At 39.2% G+C, this 24919-nt stretch overlaps 2 protein-coding genes across 6 annotated transcripts in view; one reads left to right on the top strand and one right to left on the bottom strand.

The window, feature by feature from the left end:
- The window catches only part of MFSD4A (major facilitator superfamily domain containing 4A), a 37205-nt gene extending 24436 nt beyond the window's left edge, over window positions 1–12769 (top strand). For all 4 annotated transcript variants that reach the window (XR_014244761.1, XM_082392390.1, XM_082392389.1 and 1 more), the window contains one exon: window positions 604–12769. Coding sequence is in view for 3 of the 4 variants with exons in the window: in XM_082392389.1 (XP_082248515.1) it covers window positions 604–700 (97 nt within the window). In the remaining variant the exon portion in view is untranslated. The remainder of the gene's footprint in view (window positions 1–603) is intronic.
- On the bottom strand, window positions 5850–24542 carry ELK4 (ETS transcription factor ELK4). 2 transcript variants are annotated; one of them, XM_082392436.1, is made up of 5 exons: window positions 24302–24542; window positions 18471–18743; window positions 16503–17378; window positions 15621–15737; window positions 5850–13885 (listed from the first exon to the last, which is right to left on the bottom strand). In XM_082392436.1, exons 2-5 carry the CDS (start codon window positions 18732–18734, stop codon window positions 13787–13789), a joined length of 1356 nt encoding a protein of 451 aa, XP_082248562.1. In that variant the 5' UTR covers window positions 18735–18743; window positions 24302–24542; the 3' UTR covers window positions 5850–13786. The 2 variants fall into 2 exon arrangements, with proteins under 2 accessions (XP_082248562.1, XP_082248563.1); XM_082392437.1 differs by having other exon boundaries at window positions 18528–18743; window positions 24302–24541.
- Window positions 24543–24919: the final 377 nt, after the last annotated feature.

Raw genomic sequence — 24919 nt, 5'->3', positions numbered from 1 at the left:
TCATAACCCTGAGCCCTCACCTGCCTTTCCGCCCAGAGCTCTCAAAGTCCCAGCAACTGAACCAGCTGTGCACATAGCCAGTTCTTAAGAGAAGGTGCCCAGGCAGAACCCTTATCCTCTTCATAGAAAGTAAAATACCAATCACAAAAAGACTGAAGGGTCAGGCATCCATGGTCCTGTCTCTCAGTAGGTGGACATACACTCCCTTTAAACATCATCATGGGCCCCCCAGTCAGCACACACTACAGCCTTGTGCCTGAGGTGGCAGGTACCAGAGTTGTTCAGTCCAGCGCTCGGCATAGGGCCTTCAGTTAGGCCACCGTTCAAGAAAGCTCTGATGAATATCCAATGAGTAAGACTTAATGAGTTCCCTGTTCACGGGGGACAAAAAAAAAAAAAAAAAAAAAATATTCCCCAAGCCCTAAGACACTAGTCTCAGCAAACTGCCTCCACCGACTAGTCTGCCAGAACTAGCAGGTCTGACTTTCCACTCGGCTCCCTAATGTGAGCCATTGAATGGCAGAGAAACAAAAAGTAAGCTCTCGGGATGAATAAGGGCTAATCAGAACTGCTGAAACGTGCTACCTGTTTTTTCTCTTGTAGTTCCTACCCAGGACAAAGCACTTGGAATGGAAAGCCTGGAGTGCTACCAGAGGTAAAACTAGATGAAGGAGGCTGGCGAAGACTTCTGGCCTCTTGAGCACCAGCTCAGGTCAAAGGGCTGAAGAAAGCTGGGGTGGCAGCGGAGGCAACCTCTCGACGCCTTGGTTCCGATCTTCACTAATACTTGGTTGGGTAGAAGAAATTAAATTGAGTTCTGGTACCTGGGTCCTCCCTGGGCAAATCATTAGATGTTTACCTGGCTATTCAAGTTACTCTCCTCTTCCCTGGCTCAGACTTTTGGTAAGAGCGGGCTAGGATACCCAGCTGGGAAGGAAGAAGACAGCTAGATGCTTCACTCCACTGGCCGCCGCCTTCATGGACCACGCCCTGGGTTTGAAGATCACTCTTGGTTGAAGTTTGAAAAAATAAGTTGAAATTATAAAGAGCGATGATCATTGCTACATGTAGACAGACTTTAAATTAATCAAAACAAACCCCAAGTTATTCCCTGGCATGCTCAAAGTATTTATGTGCTTTTACTTATTATAGTCCAAAGGCCCTCCAACTCCTGCTGCTGCTGTCAGTAGTTCGTCTGTAATCTAAAACATCGAAAGGAAAAGTTGAATCTTGCTACCTTTGGGGCACTTCAGTGGTATGCTGGGCTAGCTCATACCAGCTTATAAAAGCCAATTGTTAAGTTTTCATTTTGAGAGCTGGTTGTTAAACCCAGCCATTATTTAAAATTAAATTAGAGAAACTTATTACCTTTGTTTTTAATGTAATTTAACTATAACTACTCAAAACTCATCACTTCCTAACTTTTTTATACCTATGCTCTTGAAGTTATTTATTGTGCCTGCAGGGTAGAAATATTATATAAAGGTATGCTTCCATGTATGTCTTTCCAACTCCACTTTCAGTGATAACACGTTAGTGGCTTGAGATCAGCCATGGTGGGAGTATTTACACCACAGAAATTGGCAAAAGCTACAAATCATGGCTTTATTGTCCCCTTGGAGAGCCATCTGATAAACATTTACCAGCATACCACTGCTAATCATCAATGCTAATTGGTCCAGAAGTTGTCTGGGAGAATGGGATAGAGTTTCTGCTCTTCTTACTGACATTGAATGGCTTATAAAAGGTATAGAAAGAGCATTAAGAATTTCTCAAAAATATCTAATTTAAACTTTACATCTTCTATAGGGAAAAAAACTTTTTATATCACGTCAGAATTTTCTTTAACATAAAGCTGGACGACTGACCAATTCGAGCTGTGCAGTATACTGAAAGCAGTGTCTGTCAAGGAGTATCAGCTCCTGTCCAGATCAAATCCTGTAGTAATACAGAGACAGAATGCAAACTCAGCAACTTGGAGCGGGTAAGAGTGCTGAGACTTCTGTAAGTAGTGAAATGGCTATTACAGTGGCTGTTTGTGTGTTAGTTTACCAGCACTTTCTCTGTGTAAATACAAATGTACATGTATAAATATAAAATAAGTGGATCATGGTTCTCAATAACCTGTCCAAGTGGAGCAGTTCACATGCCCCACACCAAAGGCTTATCTTGGAACCGTCGGCATTGTCATGTTAGCCAGCTCCATCTGCCATCAACATGGTGTCACAGTGAGAATCTGGCTATAGAGAGAGACCTGGTTCAAGCCCTGGCCTCACCTTGTAGCTATGTGGCCCTGGGCAGATCACTGAGGCTCTTCCCAGGCTTGCTTTTTTGTATCTGTAAAGTGACATTTCTAAAAGAACCTCACCCTACCTCAAAGGAATTCTGAAAGAATTAAGTGAATTTGTGTAAAGCAGTTATCATATGCCTGACATAGAAATTTGCTTAATAACTGTTAGCAATTTTTATTTTTAAAACCTCCTCGTTAGCAGCTTAGAAACTGTTCATATGTTTGGTACATATTTATTGTAAGTCAAACAGATCTAAATTCTTTTGAAAGCTGGTGGTCTAGGGGTATAGTTTTAACTATGTCTGTAAATACTTAAAAGTATTAGATGGCAGCCAGACTTACTTGTGCAATCTAACCAGAGTGAGTGACTGACCTGGGGAAAAAGAAAGCAGTTATATTTTTCTTGTGGTTTTTTTCAAGAAAACATCCTTTTTATACAGATTTAGAAAGAAGAATCAATAGCTATATCTAAGGTGATCATGATTAATTTGTGAATATAGAAAACAAGATTGAAACAAATCTAAGAGTACCTTTCCTAAAATAAAATATTTTAAATTTAATAAGCGTGTTGTCCATTATGAAGGACAATTGATCCTTTTATAAAAGCTCAGAAACAAATGACCAAATGTTGCCCAAAGACAGGTTTCTCTCATACTGTAGGTTCCCATGGCTGATTATTTTAGAAGAAACAAAACTCTCAGAGGGAGGACTGAGAACCACTGTTCCCTCTTACATATGATCAGAATAAGGGGAAGCAGGTAGGTTTTATACCACACTTCAATATCAGTTACAGAGAAAGTAGGCTTTTTTCCTGATCTTCTTTGAAGGGTGTTGACATTTCAGAGTGCTGTGGAATCACCGTGTTCCCAGATTTCCTTCTGCCACTTGGATGTGGGAATCTAACCCATCAGTATACCAGAATCTGCAAGTATACCAGATTCACAGTGACATAAAAAGTCTTTTAGAGAATTCATTTATTCATTTAAAAAAGATTTATTGATCACCTTCTAGGTTTAAAGCACTGATCTAGGTGCAGATACAGCAGAGAATGGGACAGAAGTCCCTGCCTCACAAAGACAGTAAACAAGTAACATGCCACAGGGTGAGTGATCATTGAGTGCGTAAAGAAAAATAAAGCAGGGAAGGTGGATGGGAAGAGGGAATGTCAAGAGATGCTCCACTGGCCTTTCTAAAGGGGTGCCATTTATGCAGAAACCGAAATGAGAGGCAGGAGCAACCATCCAAAGACCTGAGGTATTCCCGTCAGGCAGGGGACACAGCAAGTGCAAGGGCCTTAGACTGAATATGCTTATAGCGTCTGAGGAACAGCAAGCAGGCCGGTGTGGCTAAGTGCAGTGAGGAAGCGGGAACAGTGGCAAATAAGTTGGGGTGGTAGCTGGGGGGTCAGATCATATAAGCCATGGTAGGAATGTGGATTATTATTATTATTTTTTTTTAGTTAGGTGAGGTTATTGGGAGAGTTGTGGGCAGCAAGGGACATGATCTGATTTACATGTTTAAAAGTAATACTCTGGTTGTCGTGTGAAAAAGAGAGAGACTGTGGAACAAGGATGAAACTGGGGACACCAGAAAGGGTATAATTGCAGTGAACTATGTAAGAGATGGTGGTGGCTTGGACAATGTTGGTAGCATCAGTAGTCAGAGTGATTGGGTTAAAGTATATTTTGAAAGTCAAACTGACAATTTGCTGATAAATCAGGTGTGGGGCATGAGAGCAAGATGGGAATCAAGGATAACCCCAAAGGCATTTGATTTGTGTTATGGGCATGGGATAAGGCCATTTAACACTGGAAGACAACGGGAGCGCTCAAGAGTTGTTTCAGGACATGTTCATTTTATGATGCTATCTTGGATGTCAAGAAGGCTGATAGATATAAAATCTAGAGGTTAAAAGTCAAGCCTGAAGATACAAACTTCGTGGTCACCTACATATAAAGAATGTTTAAAGCCACGGGACTGAATGAGGTCATCTAGGGAGTAAATGTAGAGAGAGATCGAAGATTGAGCCTTGGGATTCTGCAACACCGAGAGGTTTGAAAAGAACAGGATCCAGCAGAGTAAATGAGAGAAGCAACCAGAGAAGTAGGAGGAAGTTCAGGAGAGAATGTGGTTTCCTGGAAGGCATGTGAAGAATATCTTAAGAAGGAGGAAGTAATCAGTGCTGCTACAAGGTCCCATGTGGACTGAACATCAGCCACTGGATTTGGCAATACGGAAGGTGACCTTGACTAGAGAGGGGTTTCTATCAAATGATGTGTACTCCAAACATATGAGACCATAAAATCAACTCTGTTCCAGCAACCTCCTTGCCACCAATGCTTGCCACCTAACTTGCACAGCTATTAGAAATTATTGTCCCTGTTTCATTTTTCATTATATAATGCCCTCTTCTTGGAAATTATTCCAAATGAAGTCAACTTCATGGACTCCCTTCAGTTACAGGGTGTATTCCAGTAATTGCAGTGCTTTGTAGTGACAATCAATGTGAACTCTTACAACTGTTAATGATTATCTCTTACCTAATAATGCCAGCCCTGGAAAATTACCCAATATTAGGATATTCGTTTTATCATTAGATGCATCTATGAAACACAAAGTATTGATAATTGCAAAATAGACATTATGCCTCTCAAAAGAGGACGTGTCAGCAGTCAGAAAGGTTAGAAAATGGTGGATTAAACAGGTTATTTTTACTAAAAGATTTCTTAGAGCTTTTAATATTCTAATATGCACTTCGACTCTCCAAGAGGTGAAGACCCCATTTCCCAAACTTATTCGCCCTCGTGGGACTACTGTTCTAGGCAATGCATTTTGAGAACATTGGTTTAGGGGAATCCAGCAGTCCTCACAAGTGGTTACCACCCACTGTGCTGAGTGAACATTGCCCCATCATCTGAAGGGACATCTCACCAGGGCTAGTGAACTGTCGTCCCCTGCGGGACAGTTAGTTTGTTACTCTTATTTTCATCTAGAGATATGAAACAGAGCTCTGATGTGATTTTGCCACCTATTATAACCCCACTTGCCCCCATGTATATTTTATCAGACCAGTTCTAAAAAGGCCTAACTAACTTCATTTGCTGAACGAACTGAAGTCTCTAGTTTCTAACCTCAAAAACTACGTGAAAAAACAGTGCCTAGAGCAGAAATAAGCAAGAGCTGCTTCTTACAAAGGACTAAAACAAAAGAACCTGATTGATTGATTAAAATTTAAATACTTTTTAAAAATGTAAATAAATTTTAAAAGTAAAATAAAAAGATTTCACAAGGCAAATAATTTTTCTAGCCAGTCAGTACTCTTTTAATTCCTTTTTATATCAACAGTCATTTTACAGTTTCCCCTTTTCACTACCTATCTCAACACAGGCTTTAAATATTTTAATGTAGATACACATCAAATAGTTGAAGGCCAGGTTTTAATGATTGATAACCTTTGGGAAAGCTGAACTTTCCTTACCCACATTTAGCATAGATGGGAATATAATACACAAAGACTACCTCAATAGATGTGAGAGGAGGGAAATAATTCAGAAAGTCATTTTGTTAAAAATATTTATTTAAAAAAATACAATTGTCCATATCAAGTTGCACATACATCTATTAACATATCTATATAATTTTGGACTTCAGTAAATTTGATACAGTGCTTTCTTAAAGCCAGCTTGCCATTATACAAAGCAGATTCCTCTGACAGTTCTTATATAAAATAGTTTTTAAAAACGTATCATCTTTCTAAAAAGATGCATATCATCATTACAGAATTTAACAATATTTTTGCATAAAACTTGAAGCCATAGAAAAAAAAGATCACCTGATTGGTTATTCAGAGCAACCCCTTACTATGTCTGGAGGTGCACTGAGTATCAACTACACTTTTCCCTCCTAAAAGCAGCATATTATAAAGCCCTCAAAGTGCCAGCGCATATTCTTCCTCACCAACCTAAACTCTGTAAAGTTTTTTTGCCACACACACGTAGAGCTGAAGGCTCTGGCTACAGCCATACTAACTACTCTAAAACAACATCCCTTAGTTTCCCAACACGTTAAGTCAGACTGCTTAGCTAGAAAATGTGGCAGTTTCTCTCCAGCTGCATCAACAATTAATGTGATTTTAATAAATGTTAGCAGTTACCATCATTTGAATTGCTTTTTTAGGAAAAAGAAAAGAAAGTGATTTTAATATTTCGAAGGTCTCCCTCATGTAAATTACACTGAGATTAATCAAGACAAGTTATTAATGACAATTTAACAGTAATGCAGTCTTTTGGGTAGGTGTGCACTGGCATTATATGTAAGTATTCTGTTTATACAAAAGTAGTGGATACTAGATATTATGAGATAAATTTCAATAAAATAAACAAGGGGAAAAATAAACAATGAAGTAACTGTCTTCTCAGCTGAATGAATAGGAGTTTAAGAAAAGCACCCTGACAAGTTCTTATTACAGAGGCCAAACTAAGACGCTGAGGTAAAAGAATACATCTCTCTGTGTTAACACCACATCAGACACATGCTCTTTTTCTGACTTATAGATGGGGTGGACGAAAATCAAAAGTTTAACAGTATTTAATTTTCAAGTGATGTCCATACTTGAAGATCCAGTAGGGCTCACAGAAAACTATTAGTTTGTTCTTCAAAGGACAAAATTGTACACTTTTTTTTAAAGCCAACTTGATTATCTAGTGAAAAGGGCAGAATTCTAAAAAACTAAGACAAAAATTTTATTTGCCTCAAACCAAAGCCAACCAGTAGCAAAATGACTGGACTGAGTTTCATATTTAATCTTCCCTACCCACAAAGATAAATGAAACTGCTAGAAGGTAAAAGTGAAGAAATACATATGATTGTCACTAGAAAAGGTCAAATGGCCAAACCAAATAAATAGGCCTCAAGTAATCAAAAATTAATTGCATTCATTTCTATCTTTACATATATGCATCTTAGTTCATTTCACTAATACTGAACAGGGAAGTTCATACAATATGCTACTTTATCACATAAGCAATGAATGTAATGTACACTTAAAGGCCCTTGGTAATACTGCCATCAAAAACAAAAAGTATGAAATGTCTTAGGAGGGACTGTGTCCCCTACCTGACAGACAATAAGCAACAATGATTAAACAGAAAAGAAACTTAAAGTTGGCGAATTCACAAAGTTGAGTATAATCCACCAACTGCAAACCATTAAAAGTCATACATTTCTACAAAGCAGAATATTAAAAGCTTGTAAATTATTTTAAAGCATCCTAGCCAAAACACCATACCTTACAGAGCCTAGAATGGCTCATTGGGTAATCCATTTATCCCTTCTCCAAACAGTCTTAAGTTCCAGAAAACATAAGCAAGCAATAAACCTTAACTTCCCTGACCCTCAATATCCTCAAGGTGAAATTAAACAAAATAATCATTAAGTGCTTCCAGTTATTAAAAACAGAACAGTGCTAATAATGGTGTCCCAAAAAGTGCCAAGTGATTTCATACCAGTATATGGCATTCCCACCCCTGAACTCTAGGCAAGCTTGAATGATGGACTGGCTAGAACTCAGGCCCAGTCACAGGGCACCTCCCCACCCCCAACCCGTCCAGAAGATCCCAGGCCTGTCCTCGCAGGGCTCATAATCCTTGGAGGGGACAAGAACAAGAACGGGCCCTTATGGGAAACAAGGCAAAGTTGAGAAGACCATTCAGCCCAAGATACTCTGAGTTTTCTGCTAATGCTTTTTATGTACAGTTCAAAAGGATGAATAGGCTACAATGCCAGAATTCCTCCACCACTATATCAATCATGGTTAAATCTGTATTTTAGAAATACTACGTCTAGTATAAACCTCCTCTCTGAGAAACTTAGAACCCAACGTAACAAGGATTTAACACAAAAATGTAGAAATTTTTAGAAAGAACATTCTTACTTGCTCAATAATACATGAACATAAGAAAACAGTTTAAGATGACTTTGCTTAGAGTATGTCACATGTAGCACTGTACAGTATTTCTAAAGAGTAGACAAGCAATTAGTCTTTAAGGCCTATGATTCTATGCATTTAAAAAAACTGAAATGTGCAAGGCATTAATTTTTAAAAAGTGACAACTGCAAAGTGCAGCCAATTTTTGTGTTTAAGTTTTAGTATAAAATAGCCTAGGAACCATCCTAGACTAGGATGACCATATGTTCCCTCTGAAAAATAGATTTATTTATACACATACACACAAAGATATACTCAGTCAATACATCAGTATACATACACACACATATATGCACTCAGCCAATCACAATGACTTGGAAAGAAGTGCTCTAGTTTCCAAAAATATTTTAAAATAAAAACTTAAGCCTCATAAAACTTCTTGATGTATATTATACTCAAAAGATTAGAGTTCAAGAGACTTACTATGTTTGATTGTATCCCTCATAAATTTTCTTGTTAAAGGTTTCATTTAAAACGTTAACAACAGCCTGAATTTCCTGGTTTCTATAGAAAGCTTAGAGCCAACCTTTCCCCTCTTACACAAACCACTCTGATTTCCATTTTCAGAACAGCTAAGTGTGGATGGCAGCACCCTAGAAATTGCTATTTTCTGGCAGGCTGTCAATCTATCACAATTTTTTCTTTTTTCAGAAAAGTAGCTTAAAGAAACTGGCAGCTTCAAATGGAACATTTATACTACATTAATAACTCACCTTTTCAGATCTGCTCTGTTTACAGGTAAAAACATGACTTTCATCCAACAGGTTCCACCAAGTACGAGAAATGAAATCAAACCGCCTTCTTTTCTTGCTTAATACACCACCACCCACAAGAATTCTAGATTCTAAGATTAAAACTTCAACTTCAGTAAGCAGAGTTCTGATGACACAGAGAAATAACAGGGCACCTTGTTTCAGGCAATGCCAGCAGCATTAAAAACAGTAACAACCCATTTAATTGTTGACCCAAAACCAAGAAGATAATTAACCAAACACTTTCCATCGAACTAATTCTCTGGTCAGAGTACCTGCTCAAGATAATTATGGCTGGCCTCCACTTCACTACTATGAATTGAACAATTAACTTCTCAATTCCATCCTGTCACACCCTCAGATCACAGACTACGTACTTCATGAAGAGTCTAGTTTTCCTGTTGCTGTGGTCCTTCACTCAGAGCTCCAGGCTTCTGCACAGAGACCTGCACTTGTCGCCATACTTGTTTACACACCTAAGAATGGCACCTCAGCACAATGCTAGATTTCTGGCATGGGTAAATAAAATATATACAATAAATGAAGTGATAGATAGATAGAACAGACCCATCAAGAAAGTATTTATTTCTTCAGATGCCAAAATGTTACCAAAAAAATAATAATAATTAAAAAAAACTTACCAATGCAGCAAGAAAATGGAGGTTGTTATGTATTTTAACATAAAGCAACTTGAAATAAGTCTGAAATTGTTGGTAAAATGTAACATTAATAAGGCCAAAAGAAGTTTGAGAGCAGCTAGTAAAATAAAAGTAAATTATAAAGTCACACCTAATATGAAAAGGAAAGAGACAACAGGCTGTCAAAAATAATAAGCCTGAAGCTCTGGAAAACATTTGGTAATGGGCTATTTGGCAACATATGAAAAAGAAATTTCTTATGAAAAAGAAATAGGAAATTTCAGAAAGTTGACGACAAGCTCTGCTGAAACATTCCTAATCTCTACTGGAGATTTTACATAAAAATCAAATATGTAAAGGATTTCCCCATACATCAAAACCAAAGCTTCCACATTGTATTTTTCAAGATTAGACTGACAAACAATACCCTGAGTCAGGGGGCTTTAAAGTAGAGTACATGCCTCCAGGGGGGTGCACAAGACAATCTACTAGGTGCAGGAAAAAAATATTAGAATTTCTACTCAAGATTTATTTTTATGCCATCCTTAATTTCTGTTTTGTGTTATGTCTTATAGTGTACATAGGACTTTAGTATAGCAGTATATAACTTAACATATATACATATAAATTTGCAATAGGGTATTTGTGTTCAAAGCCTTTTATTGATCAAGGTGTGTGTTCAAAAAGGTTGGAGACTGCTTTTCTGAAATGCCAGTGAGTGGCTCTAATGTGCATAAATTCACTAGAAACATACAAAACTGCCCTTGAGAACTTCAGAATCATAACACAAGTTCTGAGATCAGGATGAAACAATGTCATTAGACTAGACATCACACAATGCCAAGTGTGAATGGAACTGAAGTGATAATATCAACAGCCTGCAGTTACAGCTCCAGAATTCCAAGCCTCTGATTTACTGTCTCCTCCAAGCCTAAGTGACGCATTGTATGGAGAAAACTAAAAATTGTGCCATGTAAATAGATTCAACAGTCAGTGCTGCCTTTTTTGATCTCTAATATAGTATGTAAATCTTCAAGGAATTGTAAAAAAAATCCAGTGTAAAAAAAAATCCAGTACCCTTTTACTATAGGCTCATGGGCTTATTTTCCCCATCAAAATGTAAAGAAAAAAATTACTCTAACCTGTATTTTAACCACCAAGATGTAGAAAAATTAAACCTATATTTTAACTCGAAGAAGCATAAGGTTGACCTTTTGAGGGTTTCTGGATTCTTCCATCATGTATAAATTTTTAAAAAAACAATGGAAGTTTCCACCTTTGTTTGAACACATAAAATATGCCATGAGGAATATTATATCACAAAAGCACTGTGACAAACCAAAAAGAAAAAATTATTTTAGAAATTATGTGAAAATCCACCCTAGGGTGAAATAAATGCAGTGGTTCGCTGGCTGAGTGTGTGGCTCTGAGCCAACTGTGCACCCCCCCTTCTCAACTCCAAGGTGGTGGCTTAAATTCAGCCACAGAGGGAGTAACTTACATCATGGGAATCAGCAAATGCTACAATGTAAGGGCCTTTTTTTCCCTTCAGAGAGCCTGGTGGTTAAACATCTCACAGCATACAACTGACTAGATATCGGCCAGAGCAAATGAAAAGTTAAGCTAATCACAGCAGAAGTCGCAAAAACTCACTAAACCTGCTCCCCTATCTTAACTTGGGCTACTTTTGCCCACCAGCATTCATCCTGGCAGAGTGACTAGTGATGGATACCAGCTACCGCTACCAAATATAAGTCTCTCCAGTGAATACTGATCTTAAGTGGTATGTCACCTTTTGATGCTAAGAAGAACTCTGTGGATGTTCAAAAAAATACAAAACAGAGACTTTTCCAAGAAGGAGGTAGTTTACAAATAAAACGATCTGCCTCATACACTTGCACTATGGTTGCAGTTTCATTTCACTTAAAAAAGTGAACACATACATACACACGAACAAACACACCAACTTCCCCAGAATAGTTGATCTCAAAGAGAAAGCAGATCATCATCAACCTCCTAAGGCCCACACCTCTCAGAGACTTCTGGGAGAGGTTTATAGGCAGAGGACTCACTCAAACTGGTTCCTAGGAAGTTGCTTTGACTGAGTTTTAATGGTGCCCTTGGTTCCAGGCACCCCTGTGCTGAGACGGTTAATTATCAAAGATACTATCTATGAAAACAAACCAATGGCTTTTCTCCTTTGACTCAAAATAAGATACTTTTGTGCTTTCAAAATTTAAAATATCTAGTTAAATCAAGCCATCAATATTTACTTATCTAATGTACAAAATGTGAATTAACCTAATAAAAACTAGTCCAAAGTGCTGCTGAGCAGTCTAATTTCAAAGAGGCATGCAAACGAAATGATTCAATGTGGAAAGAAAATCCAGTATGTCTGTTCCCCATCACTACTGAACACTACCTTTCAACACTGCTATTGCACATCTCAGGAACAGAACTTTTCAGCTGATAACCACAAATGAACCAGTAACAGGTCTCCAACACTACAAATATAAAGGCAGCTCCCTGAATACTATCCTTCTGCTACTAATGAACTAGCATAGACATCTTATGCTAGAGTTTCTCCATACTGTATAAAACAAAGTGGACTTTATATATCTGGAAAATGCTGGTTTATAGCAGTGTCACTTTGAGCCCTCAAGTCCTTACTACTCCCTTATTCCATTTACTTCAGGTGGTTAATTATAGGAACTATTTCTAGGGTTAAAAGACTAGTTTAATGGGCAGGGTGGTGGTGGTGGTAGCAGCATATCATCTGATCCTGGACTTTAAAGCCAAGTTTTTCAAAAGACTCAACTGTGATGTTGGTATCAAATCAGTTTAGGGGATCAACAAATCTGTCTGCACCTGGCACTGGTTACTATATGGTAATATTTTATAAATTTGGTAGAGATGAAGGCTTAAGTTTTTCATTACTAATATGAATAATCCAATCCCTGTGTATGAGCATTGCCAAATGAACTCTGCTCCTTCCTTATTAAAAAAAAAAAAAAACCTCAAAGAAATAAGCATATCTTTACTTCACTACAGATTTGGAGGCTTCACTTTGCTTTTCATCTTCCTAATTACATTGTTAAAACTATCACAACCTCTAACAACCTTAAATTTAAAAGACAAATATACAGTAGAAAATCGGATAAAATGAACAAAGAAAAGGGTCCTTCATGCCGGTACCTTCCAACTGAGAAAAGCCTTACATGTTGTTTCAAGTTATTCAATTGAATCTTTGACTCAGAGATGCCTCAAAATTTCAAACCCCAGGTTCATCTCCCTAAAAGCCATCATTTACCATACTGTATTCCGTGGGTGTGTAATCATACCACCTAGAGAGCAGATGACATTTCTGTGCCAGATATGGGGTCCCATATTCTCACTGGTTGTTCCAAATACTGTTTTAAGTCCCCGGTTTAAAAATCTCCCTATGTGGGAATAAACTAGCTCCATGCTCTGTTGACAGGTTCAGACAAGATCACACATATGGCTAAGAGATCCACCCTGAATAAATGTAAATAAGATGCCTTTTTGTGGAGTTGCTTACATATGTTATAGTTCATAGCAAAACAGAATCTACCCAACAGTCCTGCTCCAATCTTACTTTGTGTGAATAGGAATGATTCTTTTTCCTCCACTGCTTATGCACAACTCAATATTCAACAGAGCACATTAAGTCCTAAAGACATGGCCCATTTCATTTAACTAATATTTCTTTATATAACATGCTCAAAGCATAATTTTTTTCCTGGCCAAAGGGTCCCAATAAGGCAGGAGGAGTAACTTTGTTCTTAATTCTCTTGCAAAGCATAGCTAGCTGCTAAACCCCACCAAAAATTTCTTTAACACGAAGTTCAAAATATTTTTTAAAAAGAAAGAAAAAGAGGGAGGTGGAGTCTGGACTCCAATTAAGGCATTTTTATACACAGTCTAACTTGGGTCCTATTCAAAGGGAATCCTAAAAAAGCATTTTTAATGGGGAATGGCAGAAATCACAATAGTCTATTATCAGCATTGTGACATATCAATTGCTCACTTTAAATGTAATCATGTTGGGTGTCTTTCTGTTTCTTTATTCCTTGGTTCTCTCATCCCACAAGTGCATAGGTTATGTTTTCTGTAGATCTGGGGAAAATGGGCCAGGGGTGGAAGGTCCATCCAGGCCAGACAGAGTGAACGGCCCATGACTGTTCAGCACAGAAGGAAACTGAGAAAGAAAATAAAACACATTATCATCCTATTATGCAACCCTAAATTTCACTTTCTGTCCCTATTATATTCCCTGAGGCAGAACATGACATCCACCTGCAGTGGCTCACAAGACAAAGGCAGTAATTGTTTATCATGGAAGAATATGATGTCACAAACACTTTAAAAAAATTGTTTGTCTTACATGTTAAATATTAACACCCTCCAGCATACCTTGATGGAATGGAAAGAGCAAACCTATACTTTCCCTCAGATGCTAGGGTACACAGGTTCACACTTGACTTCAAATGAAGGTTTTAGAAAGTTCAGTAAATGACAGCATGCACTACAGAGTATAATTCAATTGTATAGCAAATCACAGACTGTCAAAAAGAGGTCCAGAAGGAGATGCCCATCTCTTAACTGCTGCAAATAGTTGTAGGGTGCTCATCCTAGAAAAGGGCTCCCCATCATGTATTCTGAGACCAAATTTATATGGAGATTCCAAGCTGAAGCTACATGAGCACTATGACTTTCTCTCTATAATTCAATTATCTGTTTGTGAGAGGCAAAGAAAAATGTAAAATGAAATATGGAAAATTCTCAACACTCTATTTAATAATTTATAAGTTTTTGCAAAAAATTGCAGAAGTAGTAAGATTTTTAATTTTCTTTCTTTTATTCCCCCTCACCATTCCATTTCCAAAAGAACAAATGAAAATTTAAATTACAAAATCTAAGAAAATCTCCCAGGGAGTCACCCTTCAATAAGTGAATGAATCAACTACAAGAAAGCCTACAAGTTATAAAGTCTAGATGTTCTGGGCAAAATAATGGTTTAAAGCTGTGAGACCGGGACTTCCCTGGTGGTCCAGTGGTTAAGAATCCACCTTCCAGTGCAGGGCACGACGGTTTGATCCCTGGTCGGGGAACTAAGATCCCACATGCCGCGGAGCAACTAAGCCCGTGCGCCACAGCTAGAGAGTCCAACTCGAGAGAAGCCCATGTGCTGCAACTACTAAGCCCGTGCGCTCTAGAGACCGCGCGCCACAACCAGAGAAGCCCGCACGCCACAACAAAGAGCCCACGTACTGTAACGAAGACCCAGCACAGACAAAATAAAATAAAAATAAATAAATAAATACCTTAAAAAAAAAAGATTAATAATACCTGCCTTGCAGGGTTTAAATAAATAAATAAATAAAGCAAGCTGTGAGACCTTTCCTAAGATCTTGGTTAAGAGGTAATACAATATTCTTTTTGAAAAATATATGTATTTAAAATGCTGATGAATATCAATTCTGAATGAGGGGGGAAATGGTAGTATTTGATATACTATTCTCAAGAGTTTTCTCTATTTTTTTAAAATCCTCAGTTAAAAGGGGAAACCCCTCTTAAAAAAAATATATATATATATATACACATTTTCTTTTTTTAGAAAAGAGGATTTCTAGCATTTAAAATGACCAAAAAAAAAATTGGATGGGCTCAAAATCTACTACAGTTTTAAACAATTCTTGGTCTAATTCAAATGTATGGGATAGTAAACAATGAAAAGGAAACTCTGCCATGAATATTTATCTGAGTTGTTTGCTGACCAGATAATTAACACTTAGAAATTCAAAAATAAATCTAAGCAATACTTATTAAGTAGAAGTTTTACAATGATTAACTGAAGAGTGGATACTGCCTTCTTGCCTCTTTCTTCATTTACCACACCCCAATTACAGAAGACAAGCTTTTATGTAATTTACCTGGAAAAGTGTGTTAGCACCTTGTAGCCTGGCTGGACTTAGGGGAGCAACAGGGCTGAGAGTACTCCAAAAGTGGATACTGGAGAGCAAGGGGCTCGGAGTCAGTAAGATGGGCGTCTGCAATACACAAACCAAAAATATAACTAAATGGCTTATCAGAATTATGTTTACCCTTGTAATACACAAATAGCTCTGAATCCAAATATTGTCCTATTCTCCACTCCAAGTATCTCCAAGTCGGAAATCTTATCATGAGGAAAAATTCAGAAATTACTTTTACAACCCAGGTAAGATAAAGGTCAAAATATTTTCTAACCCGTTTTTGGTAGAATCTTTTTCAAATAGAAAAACGAAACCAATCTGAATTTTGGTATGGAGAAATTATGGGTAACTGAGTCACAAACATATTTTCCCCTTAATAATGCGTAGGTCTGGGAGTAATCTAACTATTTAAATGTTATATGAGATGAGCAAGTTAAGAAATAGCTAATGAAAATAACTGCACAAACTTGTAAGGACCTCAGGATCTGTTGTCTTCTAACTTGAGATTATCACTGTTGTTTTATAAGACCCCCCCCCAAAAAAAAAGAGAGAGAGAGAGAGGGAATATACTTATTTTCTTTAGGAGAAAGTGGAAAAACCAAATACTTATTTACTGTAGAACAATGAATTTTTTAACACAATACTCCAAACCTTTTATTTTGACAATCCTAATTGAGGTGAGGAATTGGGTTACTTTCACAGGGTCATATAACCTTCTGTAAGGCAAGCCTACATAGCCAAATGAGAACTTGAGGTTATAAATTCTGGATTTGTTTTAAAAGGTGAGTAAAAACAAACAAAACAAAAAAAATGCGGCACTAATAAGAAAGAAAGTGTTACCTGTGAAAAAAGTGCTGGCGTAAGAGAAGCTGTAGGGAGAGATGGGCTTAATATTCCCAGTGGGCTTGGATCACTGCCCGTGATCACCAGGGTTGGTGCCAGTTCTAACCCCTTGGGTTTCTTGGACCTTGATGAATTATTTGTTTTGTCCTTTTCTGGCAAAGCCAAATCCTGGTCTTTAGGCTCCAGGGACAAGTCCTCTGGAAGTTCCATTGGCTGAGAAGCCACTGATTCCATGTCTGTGTCCATATCTGGGTTGGAACTCAGCGGTGGTGAAGGTGTTCTAGAAGGCTCCTGCAGAGGGGACACGGACGAAATAGGTGGTGTGGTGGTAAAAGCGGCAGTTACACTAGATGCAGAAGTTGGTGCTTCCAGAGAAGGCAGTCTGGGGGAAGCCAAATTCTCCAACGCTTGCATAGTTTCTTCTGAAGATGGAGAAATACTTGGCCCAGTTGAAATGGCAGCAGCAAGAGGTTCAACTGGTGGCTTTTTGGCAGGTGTGGTTACAAATTTGATAACAGATGGTGTTGGCTCCTGAGGAGATTTTTTCTCTGCCAATTTCTCAGCTGGATTCTCAACCTTTATAGATTTGAAAAGCTTCCTGTTGGAGGAGTTCAAAGAGTTGAGAGTAAATGAAGAATATAAGCCAGAGTGTATGTAGTCATTGCGGCTAGAGGTCTTGGCACCAGGCTGTGGTGGCTTCTCTTTCCCGCCATTCTCCACATCTTTGGAACTGTTGCTGCTGAGGTCACTGAAGCTTAAAGCTTCACAGTCTCCCTCAGCCCTGCCCACTGTCATCGGATCCATGTTCAAAATCTCTGGGTACGAGACAAACTTGTACACAAACTTCTGACCATTCACTTTTTTAATGATATTCTGTAGATAAATAAAATAAGCACTCTTAGACTTTCTTAAACTTTTCTTAAGCATTTCTTAAACTTTACCCACCCCCATGAAAAAGCTGACCTAATGGGGTTCTCTATTTGATAGGTAGTTTACTTGAAAACTTCAAAATCATCTAAATTTATCTAGCCATACCAAACACAGTTCCTACTATTATGGAGTACAAGTTAAAAACATTTAAATGTCTTATTAACAACTGAACTAATATGTTACATAAAAGCTGAAAGATTTTAATTGCTTAACACTGTCAGCCAAGTATCTGTATGAAGTCAAAAATCGCTGAACTGCAATCTCAAATAACTCCAAAGGTACAAGCCATTCACATCCTGAGGAAGCAAAAAGGAATTCAGAATATTACTTCTGCTAAGGTTCCTACTTCCTTCAGAAACTCCAGCTGTTTCTTACCTCATCTCTCCATACAGGAAAGCTGATAACATCAACTACTCAAAGGTGAAAGAAATTAAGATCCCAGCTTCTCACTTTAATTCTACCCATTTGAGCCATTTATTTTACTTCAGTGCCCAAGAATGTATTCAAAATAATAAGAAATTAAACAACAAAATTTTAACTAAGAAATCACATCTAGGTATTAACAGCTATTCTTTAAGGTATTAATTTGTGTTCCAGATTAAACTAAAAAGTAAAAATTAAGTAGAGCTAAAAAAATGAGTAAATATGAGACAATTTTTAAAGTAAATTATGATATAAACAAGAGTATTTATTGATCCTCAAGAATCTCAAATTTCCTTTTCCTTATTCCAACTCTATAATCATTTTTTCTTTAAAGACAACTGTAATTAGGAATAAAATATGAGCAATGGGAGTTGGGTACTGAATAAGAATTTGCAGAAATACACCTGGAACATTTACATCTGTCAGCCTAATTCCAAACTGCTGAAGCTGTAAAATAAATTGAATTAAAATAAACCAGAACAGTGATCATTTCACAATGTCTACGAATATCGCATCATTATGTTGTACACCCAAAACCAATATAACTTTGTCAATTATACCTCAGTTAAAAAAAATTTCTTTTAATAAATAAATAAACCAGGACATTAGTACCTCTAACCTCACCAGAAGAGAAGGATCAATTCTTGTTTTGAGGTGGATGTGTATTACCTTCACATAATAGTATCTGAGGGCTCGGCTGAGTTTGTCATAATTCATATTAGGCTTGTTCTTTCGAATCCCCCAGAGACGAGCCACCTCTTCTGCCTGCAAAAGCTTGAACTCTCCATTATTAGAGGTCCAGCAGATCATGTGATCGTTCTGAGGCTCCTTTAGGAGCTGAAGGAGGAACTGCCACAGGGTGATAGCACTGTCCATAGCAATGAGCTGAAAGAGGCATCGAATAAGATACACAGTTAACAGCCAACCGTATATGTCAGACGCTGTTTTAAGTACTCTAACTGTATTAGACTAATTCCTCATTTTATCCCAACAATCCTATAAGACAGATACTACTGCAGCCTCATTTTACATGTGAAAAAACTGATTCATTAAAGAGTTAAGTAACTTGTCTAAGGTCACACACGTAAATGGTGGAGCTGAGATTTAAACGCAGGCAATCTGGATCCAGAGTCCAAACTCTTAAGCATGCCACGCTGCTTAAGAAAAGTCTTGCTGTGAGATAAAGCTAGTTTCATAAATTGCAGGAGCAGACTGACGAATGCCAACCAGTAGAGTATCACTGTTATTAAATTTTATCTTAAAAACTCATTGTCATATTCTCCGAGGAGACCACCATTTCAGCATCTATCTAAATTAGCCCAGCTGGTTTATTTGCCAGGATATGTTGTGTGTCTCAGGGTGGCCCAGAGGTATAGGGAATAATCTACTTTTGCTCCACTGGTATTTCTCCTCCAAATAGTTTCCATTATCATAAATGTAATTTACACATAAATTGGCAACACTGAAAATTCAGCAAAATGTTCCCTAAGTTACAAGTCCTGTCACCATTCTGTCCACAGGGATTCCACCTGCATAGATCCTCCTTTTATTTGATTAGCAACCTTTATTTGATTATCAGGACTGTAACTGAAATATCTTTCAGTATCTCAAGTTTTAGGATCTTCCTATTTAGGCCAGAGTTTCCTAAATTCAGCACTACTGATATTTTGGGCCAGATTATTTTTTGTTCCTGGACGCTGTCCTGTGCATTGTAGTTTAACAACATCCCTGGCCTCTACCCACTAGGTGCCAGTAGCACCTCCTGCCCAATTTGGCAATCAAAATGTCTGCAGGCATTGCCAAATGTTCTCCTGGGGGGACCATATCATCTCAGTTAACAACCATTGGTTTAGGCAATGGAGCAGCAAGGAAATGTTCTCACAAAGTTATTTTCCTCACAAAAACTTCAAAACACCTTGTTTATAAGGAAGAATTTTTTTTAATATTTTTTAAACATCTTTATTGGAGTATAATTGCTTCACAATTGTGTGTTAGTTTCTGCTTTATAACAAAGTGAATCAGCTATACATATACATATATCCCGATATCTCCTCCCTCTTGCGTCTCCCTCCCACCCTCCCAGGAAGAATTCTTTAGGGCAGAAACTCTGGCCATATATAAGCACATTCTAAAAAGTCTATAATTGAACTTAACACACACACACACACACACACACACACAACAAAAAACCTTCCTTTTTAAATCTATGAATTAGATCTCACTGGATCAGAACAGGACTTAAATGAAATCAATTCTGTTAAAATACTGTAAAAACAGGTAAATTGACTACATCAAAATTTAAAACTTTGTGCTGCAAACAATACCATCAAGTGAGAAGACAATCCTTGGAATGGGTGAAAGTATTTTCAAATAATAAGGGACTTTCATCAAAAAAGTATAATGAATCCTTACAATTAAAAAACAAACTGAAAATAGGCCAAGGATTTGAAAAGACGTTTCTCCAAAAAGTAATACAAATGTCCAATAAGCGCATGAAAAGATGCTCCGTGTCATTAGTTATTAGGGAAATTAAAATCAAAACCACACAAGATACCACTTCACACCTACTAGAATGGCTATAATCAAAAAGACAGATGATAAGTGTTGGCTAGAATGTGGAGAAAAGTGAAACCCTCATACATTGCTGATGGGAGTGTAAAATGGTGCAGCCACTTTGGAAAACCGTTTGGCAGTTCCTCAAAATACTAAACATAGAATTACCATATGACCCAGTAATTCCACTCATAGGTATATGCCCAAGAGAAATGAAAATATATGTCCACACAGACACTTACACAGGAATGTTCACAGTGGTATTCATAATACCCAAAAAAGTAGAAACCACCCAAATGTCCAACAACTGACGAGTGGACAAGCAAAATGTAGTCTAACCACAGAGTGAAATATTAGCCAGAAAAAAGAATGAAGTACTGATATGGGCTACTTCAGTGGATGAACCTTGAAAACATTACCCGAAGTGAAAGAAGCCAGCCATTTACATGAAACGTCCAGAATAGGCAGAAAGTAGATCAGTGGTTGCTTAGGGCTGGGAATGGGGAATGGGTGGGGAGAAGAAAAGGGGAGTGACTGTTAATGGGGTGATGAAAATATTCTAAATTTAGATCGTGGTGGTGATTATAGAACTCTGAATATACGAAAACCACTGAACTGTACTAAGTAGGTGAATTTTATGGTATGTGAATTATATCTCAATAAAGATGTTAAAAACAAACAATACAAAAGTTAGGCCTGAGAAACCTAACTCTAACTATGTCCGACTCACAAAGGGTCAGCAATGTCTGCTTCCAAAAAGGGCAAAGATGAGGAACTATACTAGAAAATACCTGAGTTTCTGTAACTTTTCTGAGACTTTCAAAAAGTCCTCCAATTATCCTCAGTTATCACTTCGAAGCTGGTTATACAGAGATACTGTCATCCAAAAGTAGAGTTGGGAAAATAATAAAGAATAGAATAGGGGAGATGCCTCCCACATTTACAGAGTTAATGGAGAAACTGAGGCCATGAATCTAAGTCTCTTTCATCACAGTCATATACTCTGTTCATTAGGGAAACCACTTCCCTAGATGGATAAAAGCATTCACATCACCAGTGGCTTGTAAAGAAGTATTACATTATTAGATACTAAGTGATAATAATGTACAAATATGAAATGCTACTTTAATGCTAAATAACTATGCTCACTAGAAATCATAGTTTCCCATAGCCTCACTTAAGCTGGGTTAAAATAGAGGTTTTATATTATATCCATCAAGTATTGGGCGGAGAGGTGGGGGGTGGGGAGTCCCTGCCATTTCTCTGACTTTACTGCAGAGGCTTTTCTTCTGATAATGCCTGTTCATGGCAAGTTACTTTTTAACTACATGTTTCCCATTTAAACAATTATTTGTTAGTCTAAATCTGTTACAACTACTTCCCAGTAAATTTCAGCTTAACCAGAGAACCCAGTCTCGACATTTCCAGACATCATCTTCATTATCAACAATGCTTACAGCAGTGTGTGAATATGTGTGAGAGAATGATAATGGTGGTGATGCTGAAGCTAGAAAGGAGGGGAAGAGGAGAGAGGAGGAAAGAAGAAAGTGAACGGGGCAGAGAACTGGAATCTCAAGACTATTACAAATTTGGTGCCTGTAATTCCATTTATTTTTGGAAAAATTCCCCAAACCAAATCCTAGAGTCTTAATGCCTATCATGCAGATAGTGCTTGAGCCCTACAGGTTTATAATGGCTAAGCAATACATGCAAAAAGAAAGAAAGAACCATCAACATCTCCACAATGAGTACACAAGCGCCATCCTGAGCAAATGGGAGGTGTTCCCAAGGTGGTGTGGGTTTACCTTCCACCTCTCCCTTTGGTTATTAGGAGAGAGTGTGTACCGAGCCAAACGCTGGTGGGGCTGTTGCATACTGCAGGGCAGAACCCAACTGTGTGGAAAACGCTGCAGCTTCTTTAGTGTACTTCACAGTGCGTCGCGGATGGGAAATGGTTGTGAAAGAAAATGGGCACTGTGGTTTTGGACTTAAATACTGGAAAAAAAATTTCTTTTGCGAAAAACTAACAAAGACGTAAAATGGACATCCTCAGTGGGTACTTTAAAGGAATATTTTACTCATTCAATTTTGATATCAGTTTATTCTTTGACTGAAAAGGTGGTGAACCACTGGGCATATAGTAAAGCTGAACCTTTCATTTTAGTTCCTAAAAGTGTGCTTTAATATGAAATTCAACAATTTCTTCAGCCATAAAAGAGAATTAAAGGAAAAGAAGTTACAGAAGACAGTTATTTAAAATTACAGAGTGAAATAAAGTCAAAAATATTAAATACTTTTATTCTTATTATCAGTCAAAAAACCCCAAAACCCTTTCTTTTTCTTCTCACGAAAATCTCAATGTTTCTACAATTACAGTTTTTTCCAAAAGTTACAGTTTTAAAAGAGATTTTTAGTAGAAGTATAATGAGGGAGGGAAATACTTAACTGATCCAAGTGAAGGAATCTGATTTTTGAGGGATTAAATGTGGAAAACATAACTGATTCTAACTTAACACTTCAAAGATAGTAGATTAGTCCCTGTGCTAAAATGAAAGAAGGAGCATGTTGAAGTAACTCATTAGGGAAAGGAAGCCTCTATTAAGTGAAACCTTTCCCACCCTAAACGTGTTTACAATACACATAGTCCAGCTGCTGTGGTGACCCATGGCCCAACTATTTTTCAGAAACAGTAGCTAAGACCCCAAAAATAAATGTCTCCAAATTCAGAGTGCTGCTTAAGTAAAACAAAAGCAAATTATGAAATGTATCAAGACTAGTTTCGACTTAAAGTCATCGTAGTTGTCAAAAAGTAATCTGGTGTATCTGTACAGTATCCTATATTAACAGAATATTAAAAGTGTACTGTTACATTACCATAAAACTTAAAAACAACATTTCCCTAAATGTATTCCACTTACGCAGTTTTAACATTTAAACAAAATTAAAGAGGGGAGAGTTCCTGAGGGGGAAAACTGAATCACAATACATTTTAATGAAAACACCACTGACAGTCTTAAATACTGAAGCACCAAGTTTTCCACGCAGTGGGGCGGTGAGTGGGAGATGGCAAAGAGGGAGGGAGGCTCTGATCCACCAACCAAAGAGATGGGTGAACCGTTCTGATGAGGAATAAAATTCCAGAGTCTTTCTTTAAATGCCCTAAACTTCAAATAGCAATAGCTTGGGAAAAAGCCAACTGTGTATCGTTTGACTACTTCAGTCAACAATGCCCTTTATTTCCTGCCAAAGCCAGTTAATAGTCAGCCCCCAAAAGATGTTTCCAATTGATCTTCTTAGCAATGAAGAAGCCACCAGCCTCGCGGCAGCTGTACATTAAGCGGAAAGTAAAGAGGGGAGGGGGTTTGCGGGAGAGAAACAGAAAAAGAAATGAAACTTGACACCGGATGAATAGCGAGCTTGGGGAGAGGAAGAGACACGGATGACCGTGTGCCCCCGAGGAGATCAAAGTCCGGGGGAAGAGCCGCAACCTCACCGGGCCTGGGTAAGCACTGAATTACTGTACTTTCACTTTCCAACTTCCTGTCACTACATAAAGTCAGAATTGCTCCCCTCTTGCCCCCCCCAAAAAATACATCACTGCCACCTTTTGCCCCAGGGACCTCGCGGCACCAAATAAGGGGCGAAGAGAGCGGAGCGCGGCGCGCCGCATCTACCTGCGCGCCTCGGGGCTAGGGCCGCCTGAGCGGGCGGGGCGGGGCAGGGGCGGATCCCTAGGGGAGCGCGCGCCGCAGCCCCCGCGCCCGCCCCCGCGCGCTCGTTTCCTGTTGTGCAGCGAGCCCCTCGCCCCCGCCCGTGTTCCCCGCCGTTGGCGGGCCTCAAGACCCCGACGGGGCGCGGGGTGGACGGGGCGTGCGGGGCTGGCCGCTCACCGAGGCCACGCGCGGGGCTCCCTCTGGGTCTCCGCCTCGAACACGATGCTCCTCTCCGCCCGCCGCCTTCTCAAGCTGGGAACTCGAGGATGGCGCGGCAGCCGCTGCGACCCCCGCGGCGGAGCCGGAGAAGGCGCCGGCGGCCGAGCCAAGCCCGCGGGGTGCCCGCAGCCGCCCGCATCTCCCGCCGCCGCCGCACCCGCCGCGGCTCCTCGCGCCCCGCCCTCCCCGCCCTCCCCGCCCCCACACGCGGCGGCGGCGGCGCGGGTCTTCGGGGCCACTCCCCGCCGGGCGCGCGCTCGGGGCGTTCCTCGCCGCGGCCGAGCTTGCCAATCGCTCCGCGGCCGCCGCCACTCTCAAGCCCCCCGGCTGCGTTGGAACCCCTCCCCGACGCCGGAGCTGATGCGCGTCACTTCCGGGGGCGGGGAGGGAGGGGCCAGCAGCCGAGGGGCCCTGCTAGCTGCCGCCGTAGCATCCTTCGCCGCTGTCCCCTTCCCCGTCCCAGTTTTGGGGGGCCAGGGGTGCGGGCGCGGCGAGGGTGCCGCTTGGGTTTCTCCGCTTTGCACTCTCCGCTGGACTACTAGCCAGTTGCTGTTTACTGAGGCCCACGACCCGAAA

Source organism: Balaenoptera borealis (genome assembly GCF_965194805.1).
Source record: "Balaenoptera borealis genome assembly, chromosome: 1".
Lineage (NCBI taxonomy): Eukaryota > Metazoa > Chordata > Mammalia > Artiodactyla > Balaenopteridae > Balaenoptera > Balaenoptera borealis.
The sequence above is the reverse complement of the archived record's forward strand: the minus strand, read 5'-3'. Positions and strand labels throughout refer to the sequence as shown.

What these genes read in the sequence shown, in the direction of transcription:
- ELK4 (XM_082392436.1), bottom strand. Translation starts at nt 18,734, where the DNA reads ATGGACAGTGCTATCACCCTGTGGCAGTTCCTCCTTCAGCTCCTAAAG. An exon ending in CGCCAGCACTTTTTTCACAG is followed by an intron (nt 15,738 to 16,502) that starts GTAACACTTTCT and finishes TGTGTATTGCAG; the next exon opens with ACGCCCATCTTACTGACTCC. An exon ending in GTGCTAACACACTTTTCCAG is followed by an intron (nt 13,886 to 15,620) that starts GTAAATTACATA and finishes TTTCTTTCTCAG; the next exon opens with TTTCCTTCTGTGCTGAACAG.